Source organism: Molothrus ater, chromosome 3, assembly GCF_012460135.2.
Source record: "Molothrus ater isolate BHLD 08-10-18 breed brown headed cowbird chromosome 3, BPBGC_Mater_1.1, whole genome shotgun sequence".
Taxonomy (NCBI): Eukaryota; Metazoa; Chordata; class Aves; order Passeriformes; family Icteridae; genus Molothrus; species Molothrus ater.
This window is the reverse complement of record NC_050480.2, coordinates 105626001-105642814: the sequence shown is the minus strand read 5'-3', so window position 1 is coordinate 105642814 and position 16814 is coordinate 105626001. Positions and strand designations below refer to the sequence as shown.

General features: G+C 35.2%; 1 protein-coding gene across 4 annotated transcripts in view; it reads right to left on the bottom strand.

Annotated features, from left to right (window-relative positions):
• Window positions 1–6358: 6358 nt before the first annotated feature.
• The window catches only part of GRIK2 (glutamate ionotropic receptor kainate type subunit 2), a 358260-nt gene continuing 347804 nt past the window's right edge, over window positions 6359–16814 (bottom strand). For 3 of the 4 annotated variants that reach the window (XM_054514245.1, XM_054514246.1, XM_054514247.1), the window contains one exon: window positions 11153–11277. In XM_054514245.1, the coding sequence (XP_054370220.1) occupies window positions 11264–11277 (14 nt within the window). In that variant the 3' untranslated portion in view covers window positions 11153–11263. Of the gene's footprint in view, window positions 11278–16814 lie in introns of all 4 variants that reach the window. The other variant, XM_036379659.2, reaches the window with a different exon arrangement.

Genomic DNA, 16814 nt, shown 5'->3' with positions numbered 1-16814 from the left:
ATTTGCTGGTTATCTGTCAGATTTAAAGAGAACCTCATACAAGTTTAGAAATAGGATTCAAGATTACTAATGAGAAGCAAAAAAAAGTTTCACTCAAACGTAGGCAATCTTATCTGCTTTTTTATACACAGAGTTTTAAAGGATGTCTTAATGCTAACTCTTCAATGGATTAATTAGCATTTTCATTTTCATGCCATATTTAAAATTTTAAGATTCATTACCTAACGTGTTTCAAAATAAATTACTTAGGCTGCATTTGCTTATTCTATCTATCTTGACAATGCCACTTGTCACCTTAAAAAGCGGCAGCAAAATGGTAACATTGTTGTGACTAAGAGGCCAAGAAATTAAGCTTCATGTATCATTCAGTGCATCAATATATGGAGTTTATGAAAAAAACACCACATCTCATATAGGTAAGCCTTGAGGAACACTGGCAAGTGTGGGCTAATACATATCAATTCCTATATTTTACCAGTCCAAAATATTCTGAAAAAATTCCCATTAGTTTCATTTGTGCTGGGCAGGGTGTTAGGTAAGTGCCATGATTATTGCATATTCACCTTCATAATGAGTTACTGTGAAAATGACTGATCATGGACAGCATCCATATTAAAAACTAATCTGTACTATCAATGGGGTAAAAATCACTGGGCTCAGGATCAACTATTTAGTTCTCATATCCTCTTCTTGAAAAGTGGGATAAATAAACTTGGAAAAATTCAAAGTTCTGCTGAATTTAGAACATTCAAGCAAAGTTCATACTGTTTGCTTTTTAGTGTAAAAGATGTCACTATTAATCATAATGCATTAAGAGCTTGACAGCCTAAGAAATAGATGAAAAATTGGGTCATTCAATTCCACTCTAGAACAAGACTCCTTGTAGTTCATGTAGTATGTATGAATCATGAGTAGCTTGTTACAAAGGCCATACTTCATTGTCTCTTCTTATCTCTTCCATTTAAAATATGATGGCTCCTTGCAGTGTTTTTGTCAAAGTCACTGTTTAAGAAAAGCTGTTTGATTAATAAAGCTGGTTTTTAGAAGCTTCTAGAGAAATCCTAGTAGGCCCATAGGCTAAGTGTGTAGACAAGCCAAAGTCCTAGAATTTCCATAGCCTTATCTCATATTTAGAAAAAGACATGAGACATATTGTTGATGTGCAGCATGGTGGAACTTGGTCTTGTTAAGACAATGCTAGTAGTATAGATTTTTTTCATTGTAGACAGTCCAAACACATTAAGAAGAGTTGAAGAACTTGTTTCCTGGAAGTGGATCCTTAGCTCAAGTTAATGTGACTTCATCACATAAAAATCTTGACCCAGAATATCTTGGAGGCAAGATGAATACCAATCTGAGAAAAAGTATTTTTGTTCTTTTGCTGTAACATAATATTTGCATTTTGAAAGAATTCTCTTTTTTCTTTTTCTTCTCACTTTACATAAATGCATAGGTTAAAACCAAAGCAAATCAACCAAACAGATCCAGTTACCAGGACTAAAACTAAAAGATAGATAAAATTCAATGACATTAAAAGAAAAAATGTACTTGTTATCAGGAAACTCTGTCTGCTAATACAAGCTCTCACGGGTTCACAAGTAGAATCTGAGTTGGTTCACAGTTTTGTAAAAACTAAAAAAGATCTCTAGCTTCATAGACAATTTCTGGAATATAATGTTAGACTAGTTATTACTCTAATGTGAACCTATGTAAAAATGGCATAAAGAAAAGGGAAAAGAAAGTCTAGCAATTGGAATACCTATCGGCTGGAAAGAAAGCTTTGAGATGAAATGTGGACAACTGACAGAATCAATAGCCTGGTTATAATTGTGTTCCTTTGATTTTTAAGGGCCATATTTTGTCTCCCTCAGGCTAGATTCTAGCCAAAGATCATATGTCTGATCATAAAATATATAAGGAGAAGCAAGAGTCCAGAACAAGTAATTAGTGGTAGATTTAAGTTAAGAAAAAAAGCTAATTTGAAAAAGCCTGAAAAACTTTACCAAATAGACGTAAATATTGGGCAGTACTGCAGACTTCTTTTTTCTGAATCTGAAGGACTGATTCAGACAGAGGTAGTGACATCATCTTATGGAAATTTGAGAGCAATGCATGTGCTTCTGCAGTTGCCAAGTTGAGATGAGTCTGTGATTGAAAATCCTGTTATCTGAAAACTTACAAAGTCTTATAGTATTCTGGTCTAGAAATAATTCCTGAGTTTTTCATAAACCTTGAACACAAATAGGTTTTGCTTTTTTAAGCTTGTTTCTTTGTTTCTTTTTTGTTTGTTTCTTTTTTTCTTCATTAAGCAACATTGCTTCAAAACTTTCAGAGAGAAAGATGAAAACACGTCAATTAATAAGGTATGCTGAAAATATCTCTTCATTTTGAAGCAACTGAACTGTCTGATATGTTTCAAAACAGAACAACAAACACTGCTTTCAGTCACCTTTCTGCTCACTCTAAGATAGTGAATGCTGTTCATCACATACGCAGAGATTTTACTTTTTACAGCTAATCAGACAACTCACTAAAAATTGAAGTCCAGTTGGAGAGATATATGTGGTTCTCTTGACAATGCTGAGCAACATTCAGAAAAAAAAAATTCAGAAAATAGCAATAAATCTGAAAAAAAACCCTTATTTTTTAATAGTTTCTAAACAGAGACAATTTTTTTAATATTATTTAATAAGACTTCTAAGAGAATGAAGATGGAACTGTACAGCAAATGTAGATGAAAGGACATTTATAGCCTGATGTCTACTACGAAAACTTTTCTTGCATATTTTAAATTTTGGGTACATTATGTCTTCAGACAACTGGAAGAAGCTTCATGTTCCCAAAATCTTCAAGTTCTCATGGAGACTTGAAGAATCATGGTACCTGCTGAAGAGACAACAAATCAAAGGACAATCAGCCCAGGAGATTTCTAGAGCGGTTTGATGAAAATTTCCTGACAGGAGTGTTAGAGGAAACAAGAGAGGCTTTTTCTGCTTGATCTCATGCTTAGAAACATGGACGAATCCGTGTGAGGGACATTATTGGCTGCAGGTGATCAATTTCAGGATTCTGAGGGAAGAGGATCTAGACAAAAAGTTGGATCATAATCCTGGATTTTGTGAAAACAGAATTTGATCTTTGGCATTCCAAGATCTGCTTGTAAGAATCCCAAGAAAGACAGTCTTATAATGCAGTCATGGAATGTAATCATGGAATGCAGTCACAGTTCTACAAATGCCAAAACCCACCTGGACTGAGTCCAGCAAGCAATCCAATCCTTCCTTGTGAAAGTAAACAAGAGGGGTTTCTACAGATATATCAGCAGAAGAGAAGACGACTAGGGAAATCATGGGATGGTTGTAGGAGGCAGGGATGGGCAAGTGCTGACAAAGGATGTGGAGAAGGCCAAGTACTCAGTATCTTCTGCAATTTGGGTCTTTCTGGGTAAGCCCTCAGAAAAGTGAAGTTTCTGAGACCTGTGGGAAAGTCTGGAGAAAAGAAGACTTACACTTGGTGGAAAAGGATCATGTTAGGGAATGTTTAAACAAACTGGACACATATAAGTTGATAAGACTTGACAAGATGCACTTGCAAAATATGGGGGAGCTGGCTGATGTCATTGTGAGGTCTTTCTTGATAATATTTGAAAGCTTATGTTGGCTGGCAGAGATGCCTGAGGTTTGGAAGAAGGCAAATATCACTCCTCCCTCCATAAAGGGCAATAAGGAGGAGAAGGAAAACTACAGGTTTGTCAGCCTTACCTCCATCTCTGTGAAGATGATGGAGAAAATCCTTCTGGAAATTATTTCCAAGTATTGAGGTCAAGAAAATCCCCTATATCAGTCAGCACGTATCTGCAAAGGGGATATCATCTTTGGCCACACAATAGCCTTCTATATTGAGAAGACTAGCTTCATGGAAGAGGGAAGAACAGTGAATTTTATTTATTTATTTTTACTTTAGCAAGGTTCTCACCATAATCCCCCATAACAACCTCCCAGACAGACTTACAATATATGAACGAGATGTGTGAAAAATAAGGTAAATTGAAAACTGGCTTGAAATCAGTTAAAAGGATTTTAATCGAAATTGAAATCAGTCAAAAGGATTTTAATCAGTGCCAGCAAGTCCAACCACAGGCCAGTAACTAGAGATGTATCCAAAGGGTCTCATATTGTTTAATAATTTCATTAATTATGTGTGTGATAGAACAGTGTGCAAATCTGAACATTGCATAAAGGAGGAGTTTCAAAGAAATTTGTGCTGGCTTTCAGAAGGACTTCAACAGGCTGGAGAGATGGGCCAACAGGAAGGACATGAAGCTGAAGAAAGGGAAATGACAAGTCCTGCACCTGGGGAAGAATAGGTCCAGACTGGGAGCAAACCAAGTAGAAAGCAGTTTTGCAGAGAAGGGCGTGGGGGCTCTGGTGGACTGCAAACTGAACTTGAGCCAGAAGTGTGTCCTTTCAGGTAAGAAAATCAACTTAGCCTTGTTTGCATTAGGAAAAGCACTGCCAACAGGTCAGGAATCTTTCCCCTTCTGGTGAAGCACATCTAGAGTGCTGGGTCCAGTTCTGGTCTCCCCAGTATGAGACCAAGACTTTATGGAATATGGTCCCTAGTTAATGGCCACAAAGATGATTAAGGGATTGAGCATCTGTCACATGGGGAGAGGCTGAGACACCTGGGACCATTCAAATGGAGAAGAGAAAGCTTAGCAGAATCTGACAGGGGGAAAATGGAACTAGACTCCAGTGACAGCCAGTGAGGGGATAAGAGGCTTTGAATACAAGCTAAAATGCTTGTATAGCATATACTATACTGCATATATTGAGCAAAAAAATATTCCTCATTGTAAGCATAATTGTACACTGGAAACAGGGGAGCTAGGGAGTCTCCATCCCTGGACAAACTTTAGTTGCCTCTTTTTTGTACAAGGGCATTGTACTCAAGAGTCTCCAGAAAGCCCTTCCACCTGAAGAAGGCCTTAGACTCAGCAATTCAACACCTCAATGATCCTGTGACATGATTCTTTTATGATAAGCCCACAGACCAGTTGTACTTATGCCAAATTTGCATTTTTAAGATAGATGTTAATGCATAAAATTGCTTAGCAGGTGTACATATCAGAAATTTCTGTTCATTTACCTGAGCCCAAATGGCCCAGCTGGTTAGTGTGGTTACAATATAAAGAGAATGATCATGGTTACCACTGTATTAGGCTGTTCCCTGGGCATAACAGCCAGCAGTCTACTTATGGGTAAATGTCGTAAGACAATCTTTGGCATAAACCCATAATAAGTAGAACTTGTACCTTCAAAACCAGATTCCTACAGATTTGGTCTGTGATGGTCAGTGCTGCCCAAGGAACGCTAACTACAGATCCTTTACCAATTTTCAATGTTTTCATGCAATTTTTTCAGGTAAGTTTAATGTAATGTATCCTATTTCCACCAAGCAAAACTCCTACAGTCATGGCAAAGAGGAAGCTCTATGATTTTCTATTTTTTTAACTTAGGACTCAATTTCCTAAGTATCTGGAAAAACAATACATTGTGTGATCAAGAAAGAAAGACAGGTAGTCTTTTGGTTCTGAGAATTCATGAAAGACAGATCCATGTAGAATTGTCAGTATAGACTTCAACATTCAGAAGAGCTAAGTTCAATGATACGGAACGCCACTCCTTGAAGAAGAAAAAGGTAAAAGGGAAAGCTGATATGCTTGTCCTCAAGACTGTATGTGTTGTTTCCTTCCATTTGTATTTCATTTTTCTTGAATTCCCAGTTTTTCATTTCAGCGGTCATAAAAAGATAGCGTTCTTGAATAGAAGCAAGAGGAAGTATTTTTTAAATTTTGTTTAAAACTATATTTTGTAGAAAATTTCTAATTATATCCATAAAATTATTAGCAAAATAGGATTGCTATAGATTTCAGCAATGAGAGTCTTGTTGACTAAATGGGTTGAAATAATGAAGGAAGGAAAGGTTCCTCATGTGCAGCTTAACCAATCTCTTAACCATAAATTTTCCAAACTTTGACCGATCAAAATTCTCATTCCAAAGCTCATCCTGTATATCTGTGTTAACCTACTTATTTAAAAAAAAAAATTCCAATGTAGATGATTAAATATTTAAACCATTATAGAAGATATGTGAACATGACATTATATTCCTATACCCCGACCATGTAGGGAAAATTCCAGTAAGATGAGTCAGTGTGATAGCCCCTTTGGGTTGGTTTTATCATTTTTATTTTTTGATTATTCTATTGCTGCAGTGATTAGGACTTCAGGCAATGAGCTAAAACAATATATTACTAGACTGGCAGTCAATCAGATCACTATCACTTCAAACATCATTTAAGAAGATCTACATTTTTTATTATTTATATAGCTCCATAGTTCATGGTGCTACATAGAACAAATCAAAGACAGATTTCCTGCCCCCTAAGAGCTTACAGTCTAGGCAAGTACAAGAACAACAGGAGAAGATAACACAGGCAGGGGACAGAGAGGGGTAGTAAATGAAAATAAAGACAATTAGATTACAGTCACATGAAAAGCTAATGTTTTTATCTTGGTGGATACAAACTGGGGAGATGAGGTGTTTGAGTAACTTTATTTTTAATTAGAACTATTTTTAAAGGAAGGCCAGAAGAAAAGGGCTTTAAAAAAAATTTCATACTGTCAGAGGTGTATGTAGGAGGGCAGAGAGGTAAGACTGGAAGAGAACAGGACACTAGCACGTTTGAGGTTGGAAAGCAATGATCTTCTAAGTAAGAGAAGCCAACCTCAGCAACCCTTTGTTTTCCAATACATCCTTGAAATTCTGACAGAAACAACATTGCTTCTGTACACCTAGTTCTGCCTTAAATATTATATCTGTACATACTTGGGGCTGTATTGGATAAAACCTTGATTGCTTTCAAGAAGGAGTTCTCACACTTCTTTCAAAGGAGTATTTCAGTTATCATATTTTGTGTTTGTTGATGTATTTGGAGACTAAGTGAAGTTGTGTCTGAAGTGCTTCCCATTTTTCTAATATCGTTAACATCAAAACAATAAAACATTATTTTATAGCATAATGTTTTACATCTTAGTATGATGTTACCTCTGCTCATGATTCCATTTCCCTGAAAATACTTTTATCTTGTAGAATATTAGGGTATTTCTCCTATTGTTGCTTTGGATTTTGGCACAATATGTTTTCTTCCCTGATGAAGTACATTTTTTCAGTTCTGAAATATTAACAAGTTAGTGTAGTAGGACTAAACTGTGTTATTTTGGGGGTTGTGAACACTCTATGGATGAAATCAGGAAAGATTAATGATCAGAGTCTCAAGGAATAATAAAATGAAAGAAAAGGTTATTTCAAATCTATACTGAATTCTTCAACAAAAAATTGAGACAGAAATTTCAGAGAGAAATATTGCATATAAAATCTGCCAGATACTCCCTGTATATGTCTGTACTTCTGTTTATATAAAAGGAGAATACCATTAAAAAGTCCTGCTGATGTCTATAATTGGACAAATCCTCATTTACTGTAAAGGACCAGACATCTCTTGACTTCATCCAACCATTTGGCTCATTATTTTCATTACCAGTCCTCCACAAATTACATTTATCAACAACATAAAAGTGGTTTTGTCCTTTTTTTTCTAGTTATATATTGGTACACAACCATTCTGAGGCAACCTGAATATATAAATAGTATGTCTTTTGTGTCGTAAAGGTATCTATTTTCATTGAAACTGACATGGGGGGAAAAAAGTCCTGTTCAATTTTTACCTCCAATTGTCATCCACCAGGCAGCGCCATTTCACTGAGCTATAACTGCTTTAAAATTCTTCTCTGAGTGACATTAAGGTCAGAGAAGCACCCATCATCCTGTCCTGAGAAATCAGCAAACTAATTAAGCTGTTTTATGAGACCAGATAAAGCAGTTATATATGGATTCTGAATTTTGTGGGCCAGATCCTCTTTGATTTTTGGTGGGAAGCTCCATCAGTTTTAATGACAGTACAGAAATTTATACAGCATGAAATTTTTTGAATGTTGGCCTTTCAGAGGCCTTTCAATACAAAGAATTTTCCTTCAGAATTGAGGATTTTTTTGTGTAGCAGTAGAAAGAAAATGAAGCTTTTGAAGAAATTCAAAGAAATTGGGCTTTTTCAAGTACAAAACTATCAGTAGTATTTTCTACTCTTTTGGGGGTCAGGACTTTATTAGTCAATTTTCTGTAACTGTCTTAATACAGAAATAATTACTAATGCACAACAGAGTAACAACATGAGTTAGTGCATGATTGTTGAAAAAAACCCATTTTACTACTGTGAATCTGTGGAGCCATGCACTTCTAGTCTTGATCTTTAATACAAATCTCCAGTTACTTTGCCTATTTCCCTCAATAAAGGAAGGCTGAAATTCTGACCAAAATCTTAATTAAGCTATACTACCTCCATGATAGAAGTTTTGTTCCTTGGGGAACTTTGCCCCAATAAAATATTTGGGACATATTCTGCATTCACTGTTACTTTGGCTCACAAAAAGCTTAATGAGAATTAGTCTTGAGCATCAAGATGAGAATGAAATCCTGCTTGTTTCAACATCCTCAATGGAGAAAAGAACAGTATGTTTGAATATAATACAGCATTTTATTACATGATTTTACAAATTTTATTGTAAATCATCAATCAAATGCAATAGCCAATTTTTTCCATTCCAAGCCATCATAATTAGGAGTTTTCATTGTGTTATGACAGTTACTCTTTTCCCCTTTGTGTTTTAAAGAATTAACTTAAATATAAATTATGTACGTTTACTCATTTCCAGAAAAATTGCTTAAAGTGTTTTTTTCTTCTTTATACTTCAGACAAAGATAACCTGTTCTTTGTTATCACATAAATGGGGATGAAACTCACAAATATAAGAGAATTTGCTTTCTCAGTCCCTGCTCACAATGGAAATGGCCAGCTCAATCTCTATGAAGATTTATGATAACTGGGTAGTAGACACAAACCTCCCATTCACCCCCAAATTTCATTATATAATTTCTATAGTTTGGATTATATATTTTATATTTCTGTGCCATCATCTTTACTCGCTGATGACTTATTATTTATGATTATTTCAATGTTTTTGGGGGGTATTTTAATGGTTTTGGGGATTAAAGTATAATTTTTTTCCATGTAAAGACCATCTTAATAATCTTTTTTGGTTGGCATAACATTCCTACATAGTCCATACTATACATTTCTCGTTGAGATACAAATAAATTTACAGTAGACAGAGGTGCAAGATTCAGCATCTTTAGGGCAGCATTTCAAAATGTTATGTCCAGGAACTCACCACATTCAGGACATATAAGTTAGCTTTGAAGCAGCTAAGAGCCAAATCTTGCAAATAGTATCACAATGTGCTGTAATGGCTTCTGTCAGAAATCCCAGCCAACTCTCTTGTCACAAATTTAGTGGCAAGACTCATCAGGATAGGGCACTAAGCTGAAGCTAAGTACCAGTACTGACACAAAGTACTGCACATATGTTGCTCAAATCACGCAGCAAAACCAAACCAACTAAAACTGACATAAATTTAATGCTTTTTTTCTTCTTTTTTTTTTTTTAATTTTGTGCATTGGATTCAAACAGCAAACTGAGTGCATATTAACTTCTATCACAATGTGGTCAAGAGGTCTGTGTCTTTTACCATTTACACACAATTGTTCATGACAACATGTTATCAGCTTAGTGGAAACCAGGGGTGTAGCATGGTAAGCAGTGGCGGTAGTGCACCTATTTTTTTATATTATATAACTTGAAAATATGTCTCTTCTAAGATTCCTTTTTCATGATAAAAATAGTTTTCACCAAACGTTGGTGGTGTGCACGCACTACCACTCATGCTTGGCATCACACCCCTGATGGAAACACATGTTCTTATTTTGTTGATAAAAAGTATTACAAAAATTTCCATACAAAAACTATTATCATAGAAATCTTGCATTTCCACAAATAAACCTGAACATTTTTTTTTTTGGAAAAAAAAAAACTGCTCAAGAATATTGTTCATTTAGTACTGTGACTGTATTGAAAAATGCAGTCCTCCTTTAAGTTCTTGACATTCACTTCTTTTAGGTGACCCATCCCTCTTCCAACATTAGTGAGAATCGCACAGGCTCCATTGAGTTCAATTAGTAGCAGGAACAAGTTTTTCAAAAACCATTCAGGCTAAAATGCAAGCCCTCTATGTGTGAAATATACTGCTTCCCACCCCCCTCCCTCTTTCCACAATTATAGAAAAGAAAATCAATTGCTTATATCTAAAGTTTGTAAGATACATTCCTTTGTACTAAGGAAAGTTTCATTCATCTAAAAATTGGGTCAAAATTCTGGAAATATTTTTGTTGGTTTTTTAGATCAAAGTTCCAACCCAGATAAATTCTTTTTTTTTTTTTTTTGTAATTATTATTTATTTACTTAGTTCAGTGTCACAAACAGTCAAAAAAAAAACAAAACCAAAAAACAGGTGAGCATCCTTATATTTATTCTTCTATTCATGGGATTCATGTTTCTTCACTTTTAACATTTCTTGGATCCAGGAAGATCATATCACCTTGTCCAGATGGTAGTTTCAGTCTACCAGCAGTTACCAACTTTTCTGTGCTGGGAAGTTCAGAAGAACATATGGTTTCTTGTTCCACTACAGTTCTGAGACATTACTTTTACTAGACTCCTTCTGTGGTTTGTGTCATCTTGGGCATTTATTCTCCCTTTTCTGGCAACCGTTGAACTTCAAAAGGAACCTGCAACTTCTCACTGAGACTGCATTTGAAACCAGCCACAAAACTCACATGGAACATTCATTCATTCAGAATGATGGAAACCCATGACAAACAGTGTAACCCTGCATAACTTGGTTGATCCATGATGCTTGTGATTCGAGTCTGGCCATTGCAACTGCTGAGATCACAGAGTCTCTAGTTCATAGACACAGCGGCATGAGGTAACTCATTTTATTTTGCACTTGTTGCATATTTCCACAGGAAACATTCTCGCAAGGTTGTTTGGAAAAAAGACGACAGTTTGTGCTTGGGGTATTTGGCTTCCCAGCTCTATGCCATGGTTTCTTTGCCTGGCAACCTTCTGTCGTTAAATGTGTGCATGTTGATAACTTCTTCTGTTTTCACAATAACAGGGGCCTGTGGCTTGTGTTTCAATCGACGCTGACACTTCAGAGACATCCTTAGCTCCTCTACCATGGCACTACAGAAGGACCTCTACAGAGGGAAATAGAGGAACAAGAAAAAGAAATAGCTGTAAGAAATTACTAACTGCAGTGTCTAGAAGCAGATTTACTGTACTGGCACACACTTGTCATTCTTTGCTTTGTTCCAGTCTGAAGCTCAAAACAAATTGCTGGCCTTATTATATGCATCACTATATATGCATATTATTATTTAATAATAATTAAAATTACTTATCAAACAGTGTGAAAATCACCTTGCCTGTACAATTGTTTTTCTGGCAGGTACTAAGTCTGGATGTATATGTTACATAAAACTACTTCAAGCAGATTTTCTGTCAACATGTTATCTTTACAGTACAGTATCCAAATGTTACATATCAGTTAGGCATTCAGTAGAATCTCCTTAGCCATATTTAAAAATAATAATTGCATTTCTATGAGACTAAAGTGAGAGTTCTTCCACAAAAACATGAAGTTTTAGTATAGGGAGTTTACCTGAATTCATCTTTAAATACTGGTAAAATCCAGATGTACTACTGAAAACTGATATTTTCTCCATAATTTACAGTATCTTCTGTATATAAACACTTTTACCACTACTGACTATCATTTATGGATTATGTGTTTGCAAAGAAAAACCAAACAAAAAACAACAACTCAGTTTTGTTGATCTTCATGAAAAGTGTATTATTAAAAAAAGTTTATTAAGATGTTTACATCAAATCCTCAAAGCCCTTTTTCCAGTTTGCAGTGCAATTTGCAAAGTAAAATAAAATCTCCCTATTTCCTCAGTCTGACTGAATTCTCAACTGCTAACGGTGTGCTGAGCAATCAACCTTCTCTCAGTGTGAGGATTGGAGTATCAAATGACATTCAGTAGTAAGAGAAAAATGTTTCACTTTTGGGCTCTACATCACAGTTTAATTTAAGCATTTTCCAGCTAATGGAGAAATATACTAACTAAATAACCCATCCCAGAAGCTGAGATGTTAAGCCAAGCCTCTGACAATTGCTCTCAGCCAAAGGAAATTTGAGGTGTGGTCTAACCCTTTGCATTTTTCTCTCTTAATAACTATCTCCAGGCCAGGGACACAATCAGGAAAAAAAAAAAAAGGCAAATGAACAAATAAAAACAAGCAAACAACCTATCAAACAAGAACCAAAAAAGTCAAAGCACCTAGAATTAATCTAACTATCTCATGGCCATTTTTTGGTTTTGTTCGATTAGTGGTAGTCAATATATAATTGTCTCACTTAGCTTTCAAATAAAAACCCTGCTTTATTTCTGAACTGTTATGTCTTCATTATTCATACAAACCTGAAGCTTGGAGATTAGATCCATAAAATATTTAAATATTGCACCCAACCTACTTCACTGAGAACCTAGATTGAAGCTGTATTCATAAAAGTCTGCATTCAGCTTCCAACCTACAGGGCTGAAAGCAGTAAGGCACTCAGCATTTCCCATTAAATTTTACAGCTTTGTCATTTGGCAATAGTAGAAATTCTGTGAAACACACTGGTGCTTGGCTTAGTTGTGGATCCTCTTAGAATTCACATTCCAGTTCTCCATGCATGGTTATCAATCCAATAGGTATGATCTGAAAGGACCTAACAAGCCACGTTCCTTAAAAAGTGTGACAACTGCTAAAGAAGAATATGTGGCAGATACCCTTTTCTTCGGTGCAGCCAGCAATCAGCTGGAGAATTATGGCTGAACATGAGTCACATTTAAGAATGTCAATATAATAGCATCTTCTGCCAGAGAGATTTAAGCTTGTGTCTCAGTAAACAGCTATAACCTACAGGCGTTAGACCTGTAGGTCACTTGCAGTTGCTGCCTACTGATCCTGTTCCACTTGGCATGGTAGCAGTTAACAGAGGCATAGGGAGAGAAAGGGAGACAGGGAAAACATGAGCGTTCTGCAGATTAGGGATGAGAGCACACAGCAGCAGAGGAAGGGCTTCAGTAGTAGTTCCTGTTTCACTGAGAACTTCAATGGTTTTACATAAAATTCCATTTTGTGCATGTGCAAATATGAGTTGTCTTAATTAGGAATTAGAGTTGAGCATGAACCCAACAAAGCCTGAACAAATGCCCTCTTCCCTAATCCTTTGCATGAATAAGGAAATGGGCTGGTAGGAATTGAAGGAAACTATAATCTTACTCTGGGTGTGATACACTTCCTTTGAAGCACTTCTTTCTCCTGCTGTTTGAAATAAAGCAATAATGCCTACTCAACTTACAGCAGAAATTATTTTGCCACCTACAACTAAGAAAAGTTTAAGCTGTGAATCCAAAGGAGAAGAAGGTATATTTCTCTGGTTCACAGTCAAGTACATATCCTTCAGAGGTGAAAGTTTGGCATTTCTGGCTGAAGTGAGCTCTGCGATGTGCACTGGGTTGACATACAAGACATGAATGAGGTGAATGAGGTGGCTAAAATTCCTGATTGAATGGTCTGAATGTAATATGTCAGATCTTAATGCATAAGGTATCTTTGCTGACCATTGTACTGAAAGCAGAAAACTGTACCTCCTTATCCTGCTATACTTTGAAAGAAAATATTCTCTTAGACTTTCCCTTTTTTTCTAATAAAGTGTTGTTGTTTAACATCAAAACTGTCATTATGATTCTGAAATTGAAATTAACCCTGAAATATTTTAAAAAGGCAAGATTTAATTTAGTATTCCCTAATGGCTTACAGGCTAAATTGCTATGGCTTGAAGATCTTGGCATTTCCACTATGTGAGCAACCTAGCATATAACCCAGGAATTTCATAGGGAATACATTAAGAAATAAATGTTGCAACTCAGTGCTACACCACTTGTAGCCATGATATGGCTCTCACATCTGGAATTAAAGACCTAGCTAAAACATTCTGATGAGCAAAGTCCTTCTAAATTTTAAAATTATGCATTAGCTCTTAAAACTTTCAAGACTGTGTTCTTTGTCCTTTTTTTGCTAAGGTGCCTAAGATGAGTGCCGAATTAGAACAAATCCTTTTAAAGAGGAATCAATCCACCAAAACCTTTGCAAAAATCTGCAAAGGGTATAAATTTTTAGGTTATATCAGTAGGAAATGGGTTACAACCAACATCCAAGAGGTGAGAAGATACATGTCAAAATTCTGAAATACCCTGAAAGTAATTTCTCAAGAAACTTGACAACACATTTTATCTGAGAATTTTACCTGGATATGAAAGCTCATTAAAAGGGAAATATTTTAATGACTGACAGTCTTAATAAAGCAGATACCATAACTTTGAGAGAGTTATTTTATATATTCCTCCATTCTATGTTTTCAAATTATTTTTTATAAATTTTCTTATGTGATCTTGTATGTGCATACGGGAATAAAAATATTGTTTCTGATTAAGAGTATTGCTACATATCTTCTCTTTGTTTGTTTGCTTGTTTCAAATTTCACTCACTGAAATAGTATGTATTTTGAAGATATCATTTCAAGGCTATGTAAGAGTTTATGATCCAGACCTTTTTTCTTCTCTGGGTTCTATCTAAGAAATATAAGGAAGAGTTTTCACACATATAAAAAAAGTAATATTCAATAAATTTTAGAAAGGATTTATGATTTACTTTTTTAAATTAAATTTTTTTTTTGTCTAATTTCAATTCTAACTTCTGTAGTCTCCATTTTCTATACCGTTAAACTTTGTGTTCTTTCAGTGTTAGGATACAATTTTTGAATAAGACATAAAAAACAAGAAGCACCTCTAGAGTATTTTTTTTGGTGACAGATAGAACACATTTTCATGTATGATTTTAGAAAAGATAATCCAATGTCTTGGTCCTTGCTATTCAATTGCTAAGGGAAAACAACATTATGTTTACAGAACTGAAAGGCTACATTTCAAAACTGTTGTCCATCATAGAATTGAGCACTTTAGTATATATTACAAGACTCTCCATTTAATTCAAAGAAAATAACCTCTTGCTCCCAACTTACCTTCCACACTGCAGGCATGTTACAAGAACATCAGTTATTATCGATTTTTCACTAACCCTTACAAAATCTTAAGTTGTCTTCTTAAATGCTACCAGAAAGTAAATGCAGCCTCCAAATCATCTTAGATATAATCAAATGCTAGAAGAATTTAAGGCCAGCATACAGCTCTCTAAACCATAGTGCACATAAGTGCATCTGTTTTGTTGCAGCATATCATGATAAAACATTACAAAAAACGTGTACAAAAGATCATTTAAACAGAACTGTAGTTCTTACCCTTCAAACACAAAACATTTCTGAAAAAAGTTCATCTCCTTAAGAAAAATAAAGTAACTGACACTTCTGATATTCTTTGCCACAGCTGACATCTCACAAGTCATGGAGAATCAAGATGAGAATTTTGCAAAATGTTACCACTGCTTACAAGCTGATTAGACAGCTTATGCACAGCTTTACTGCATGAGAAAAAAAAAATGTGGTTTTGCACGTGTATTAATATAAAAGGTAGATAATACTTACACTGCTTTCATTATTTTGCTTTATGGAATTTAGAAAGGTAATTAGAAATCATAATAGCATTTGTTAGACACATAATTATGAGACTATTACCACAGATTTTTCTTTTAACAGCCTAAAAAGAGCAACAGGAAGAGAGAACAGCATGCCTACACCACTCTAAACATTCTGATTTAAGTGATTATTATTCAGTGTGTTTTAAATTTTAAAAAATCTCCATTTTGCTGGTTTATATTTTTCCCTTCTTTGAGGCAGATAATATAAAGATGACTCTCAGCATTCAATAGAAGGATCTAAGATTTACTGAGAAGTTCATTATTTCCAGTCTTGTCTGTCAGACATTATTTGAAGATTTGTTTAATTATCTTAAAGCAGTAACAGTGGTAATCCTGTACTGTCTTCTTGTGTTATGGGTCATTGTTCTAGCATCCAGGAGGACATAGCAATCAAACTGCTTTTTGTCTTGAAGTTAGCTGAGAATGAATGCACGGTCCTATCCTGACTCTCCTTCCTAATCACTTTCTGATTCCTATGCCACTCCTTCAGGGATTTTAAATATGTGTGTGGAAAATCTGTCAAACCCTCTAGGCAGAAAAACAAATTCTATCAAAATGTTGGCTTAGGATCACAAAGAGATGAACAATTAAAGAGAAAATAACCTCAGAAAAGTGAAATCATATATCACAGTATTTGGAGTACAAGCATTTCAAAGTCGAAATGTACATGTAATGATCAGATTTTTAGGTTGTTTAGTTATATACCTATTCTTAAGCGTGGCTGTAGATCAAAGGTTGCACATGGGCATACTATACATATCTATATATGCACAATATAGTAACATTAAAAATATTTTGCCACTGATTTTTCTGATGCAGTACAGTTTAAATCCATAGTAAGTACAATGCACAAGTACACTCCAGACTAAATTCACAGCAATTACCTGAACATATCACCAGTATATTCTCAGTTTTAGATTAAGCAATTATTTGGGGTTTTGGTGGGAATGGAATAAGCAACCATTTTAGGAAGTTATTTTCAGACCAAAATGTAATACAGACCAAAATACATGTCACTTGTATGAAA